This window comes from Myotis brandtii, unplaced genomic scaffold (assembly GCF_000412655.1).
Source record: "Myotis brandtii unplaced genomic scaffold, ASM41265v1 scaffold97, whole genome shotgun sequence".
NCBI lineage: Eukaryota > Metazoa > Chordata > Mammalia > Chiroptera > Vespertilionidae > Myotis > Myotis brandtii.
This window is the reverse complement of record NW_005372020.1, coordinates 276,975-280,738: the sequence shown is the minus strand read 5'-3', so window position 1 is coordinate 280,738 and position 3,764 is coordinate 276,975. Positions and strand designations below refer to the sequence as shown.

Here is a 3,764-nt window from a genome sequence, read left to right as displayed (position 1 = left end):
GGCGTCCGGCCATCTCATTATTCAGACACGGGATTGGCTGGTCCAGACAAGAGGCCATTTTGTATTTTTTAAATCCCAGTTTTACAAGGAAAAGTGACACGGGGAACGGCAGAGTCCCCCTAATTGCATGTACGTCAATAATTAATGGAGACGGCCGGCGGCATAAATCACGCTGGCGTGTGCTCCGCCGCTGCCTCCAATGACCCTTGTCATTTTCTTCAGCTTTTTCTTCTTCTTCTTCTTCTTTTTTTTCCTGTTGGGGATGAGCCAATGTGCCGGCCTTCTTACCGCCCTATGATTTGGTTCCTTTTTAAATTCTCTCAGCGTCAGGATGGAATTCGATGTCTGAGCAGTGTCTCCGTGGCTTCGAGCCAGGACACACCAGAGGCATTTACTTAAATCCGAAATGTTAGCAGAATTAAAATGCTCAACGTCGCTCGTCGTTGGGAGATGCCAGTTAGAGGGCGTGGAGCCCGGCCGGCCTGGCTCTGGGGCTGAGCGCGGGCCTAGGAACCGGGAGGTCACAGTTCGATGCCCGGTCGGGGCACAGGCCCCGGTTGTGGGCTCGATCCCCAGCGTGGGGCGTGCGGGAGGCCGCCGAGCCATGGTTCTCTCTCACATGGATGTTTCTCTCTCCCCCTGCCTTCTCCCTTCCTCTCTCTCTAAAATCAATGGGGAACCATGTCCTCAGGGGAGGATTGAAGGGAAAATGTCCGATCCAGCCACGCACGGTGCTGCAGGAGGCTGGCGTCCGAGAGAGGACGCGCAGTAGGGATCCACTTATGGAATTTCTTCCAAGGCGGAACCTTGCAGACAGAGGTCAGCTGGCCGACGGCCTGGACCCCGGGCAGGAGCAGAGATGGACTGCGGTGTCGCGAGGGAGCCTGTCCGTGAAGATGGTTAAATTGTACAATGTGTCTGTTTTACCTGGAACGCGCCCTGGACCGGCCGGCAGGGTCAGGGGCCGGGCTGTGACTGGTGCGGGTTCAAAACAATCAGTCACAGTTCTCCCTGCGCTGGGAGGTGGCGCGATGCCCATCTCCGCCACGAGGGGGCAGTGCCCTCCATCCCTTAGGCCAGCGGTTCTCAACCTTCCTGACGCCGCGACCCTTTCGTACATTATTTCATACATTATGTTGTGGTGACCCCCAGCCATAAAATTATTATTATTTTTTAATATATTTTATTGATTTTTTACAGAGAGGAAAGGAGAGGGATAGAGAGTTAGAAACATCGATGACAGAGAAACATCGATCAGCTGCCTAGGTCAGTGGTTCTCAACCTTCCTAATGCCTCAGCCCTTTAATACAGTTCCTCATGTTGTGGTGACCCCCAACCATAAAATTATTTTCGTTGCTACTTCATAACTGTAATTTTGCTACTGTTATGAATCGTAATGTAAATATCTGATATGCAGGATGTATTTTCATTGTTACAAATTGAACATCATGAAAGCACAGTGATTAATCACAAAAACAATATGTAATTATAGATGTGTTTTCCGATGGTCTTAGGCGACCCCTGTGAACGGGTCGTTCGACCCCCAAAGGGGTCGAGACCCACAGGTTGAGAACCACTGCCTTAGGCGGTAGACGGTCCGTTTTCCATCTATAATTTTGCCCACGGAGGGTTCGTGGGGGGTTCGGGGTAGATTCGGCCAGGCCGTGCTGAAGGCAGCGTGCGTCCTCTGTGCCAACAAGCAGAGTGGAATTCATCAGGGGCTGGGATGTGGGGAGTCACTGGCCTGTGTTCCTCAGCATCTCCCTGACCGATGCCCGGTGCCCGGTGCTCGATGCCCGATGCCCGGTGCCCGGTGGCCTGCGCTGCCCCGGCCTCATCTCAGCGCCCGCCCCACTCCCCAGCCCGGCCATCAGACACCCCGAGATCCCGGTGGCCACTCCCCTCTTTGCCTGCGTTACCCAGAGTTCATTCCTGGGCCCACAACCCCCAACGCCACTGGATGAAAGCTGGGAGGGGACCGAGAAATTTCACCTCCAGCACGCCCTCTCCCTTCCTCTCGGAAACCAATAAAAATCAGTAAACTCTAAACCAGCGGTTCTCAACCTGTGGGTCGCGAGCCCTTTGGGGGTCGAACGACCCTTTCACAGGGGTTGCCTAAGACCATCGGAAAACACGTATATAATTACATATTGTTTTTGTGATTAATCACTATGCTTTAATTATGTTCAATTTGTAACAATGAAAACACATCCTGCATATCAGATATGTACATTACGATTCATAACAGTAGCAACATTACAGTGATGAAGTAGCAACGAAAATAATTTTATGGTTGGGGGTCACCACAACATGAGGAGCTGTGTTAAAGGGTCGCGGCGTCAGGGAGGTTGAGAACCACGGCTCTAAAAGCGTGGTGATGCTACAAGGACACACTGTTTCATGGACTCGCAGCGGTAACCCTGCTCTGCCCGCCTCGTATGTCTCGGCTGAATCCATTCTCCACGAGGTTGCAAAATAAATAAGATAAAATAAAGGACGTTTCTCTGGGACCCGCTGCCCCTAATTCGTGTCCCTCCCAGCGGAGGCTCCTGGGTAATGGCTCGGCCGTGCGGAGGCGCGCGCCTCGTACCGGGAATTGCTTTCTTGTCTTAAACGAGCGCCTCGCAATAGCATCTCCATCTTGCATTAGCAGCAAATTGACGGGTAAGTGAGCCGGGCTCCCGCGCCCCGATGGCACCGAGAGCGAATTGGAAGTAAATGAGGTGGGAGCCGCGTCTCCCCGCCGTGCGCAGCCCGGAATGAAGGGCCCGGGTCCTCGGGGAGGGGGCGTGGGGGCCAGGCCGCCGCTCGCAGGATTGGTCTGCTAAGTGGCTGACGGTGGCGAGGCCCCAGCTCCCGGGCGGGAACTGCGGCAGGGAAGAGGGGTGAGGCTGGCTGGTCACTTCCTGCGAGAAGGCGGTGAACAGAGTCCTGTGCGGTGAGCACCCACGTGCCTGGACCCCCCCAAGGTCACCTTGGCAAGACCCGCGACCTTGGGGGACTGACCTCCTGGGACCCCCACGGAGACCCACAGAAGAGCCGCATGGAAAGGAATTGCTACACGAGAAAGCTGTGTCGTCCTATGAACCAATGTCATCCCCATGTGTTTAATTTTTAAAAATAATCCCGGCCGGTGTGGCTCAATGGTGGAGCGTCGACCTGTGGACCAGGAGGTCAGGGTTCAATTCCCCGTCAGGGCACAGGCCCAGGTTGTGGGCTTGATCCCCAGTGGGGGGTGTGCAGGAGGCAGCCGGTCCATGATTCTCTCTCATCATGGATGTTTCTCTCTCTCTCTCTCTCTCTCTCTCTCTCTCTCTCTCTCTCTTCCTCTCTGAGATCAATAAAACAAATATTTAAAAATAAAATAAGAAAGAAGAGGGGCATTTGGACACAGACACACACGGGGAAGAAAAGGCTGTGAGTCAAGCGACGCAGAACTGGAGCCGTGTCTCTGCGAGTGGGGGGGGCACCCAGGGTGGTCGGCCAGCCCCCCCACCCCCAAGCTTAGAAGCGTCCAGGGAAGCTGCTCCCCTGCGGGTTTCAGGGGGAGTCAGCCCCGCCGACACCCTGATTTCCGACTCCAGCCCCCAGCAGGGAGCGGGGATCAATCTCTGGGTGCTGAGCTTCCCGTTTGTGGAGTTTTATGGCAGCCGCAGTCGGAAACGAAGAGGCGAAAGCATCCGTTACTGTGATGACGGTTATGATTATCGGGAGCCTGAGCGATGCCGCCTGGCGCCTGGCGAGGCCGCAGCCGCAGTGATTGG

The 3,764-nt window shown here is 54.8% G+C and overlaps 1 protein-coding gene across 1 annotated transcript in view; it reads left to right on the top strand.

Annotated features, from left to right (window-relative positions):
* The window catches only part of LOC102244621 (transmembrane protein 132C), a 33,591-nt gene that overhangs the window by 18,618 nt on the left and 11,209 nt on the right, over positions 1-3,764 (top strand). Inside the window, exon 3 of the mRNA XM_005886307.2 lies at positions 3,585-3,756. Coding sequence (XP_005886369.2) covers positions 3,585-3,756 — 172 coding nt within the window. The remainder of the gene's footprint in view (positions 1-3,584; positions 3,757-3,764) is intronic.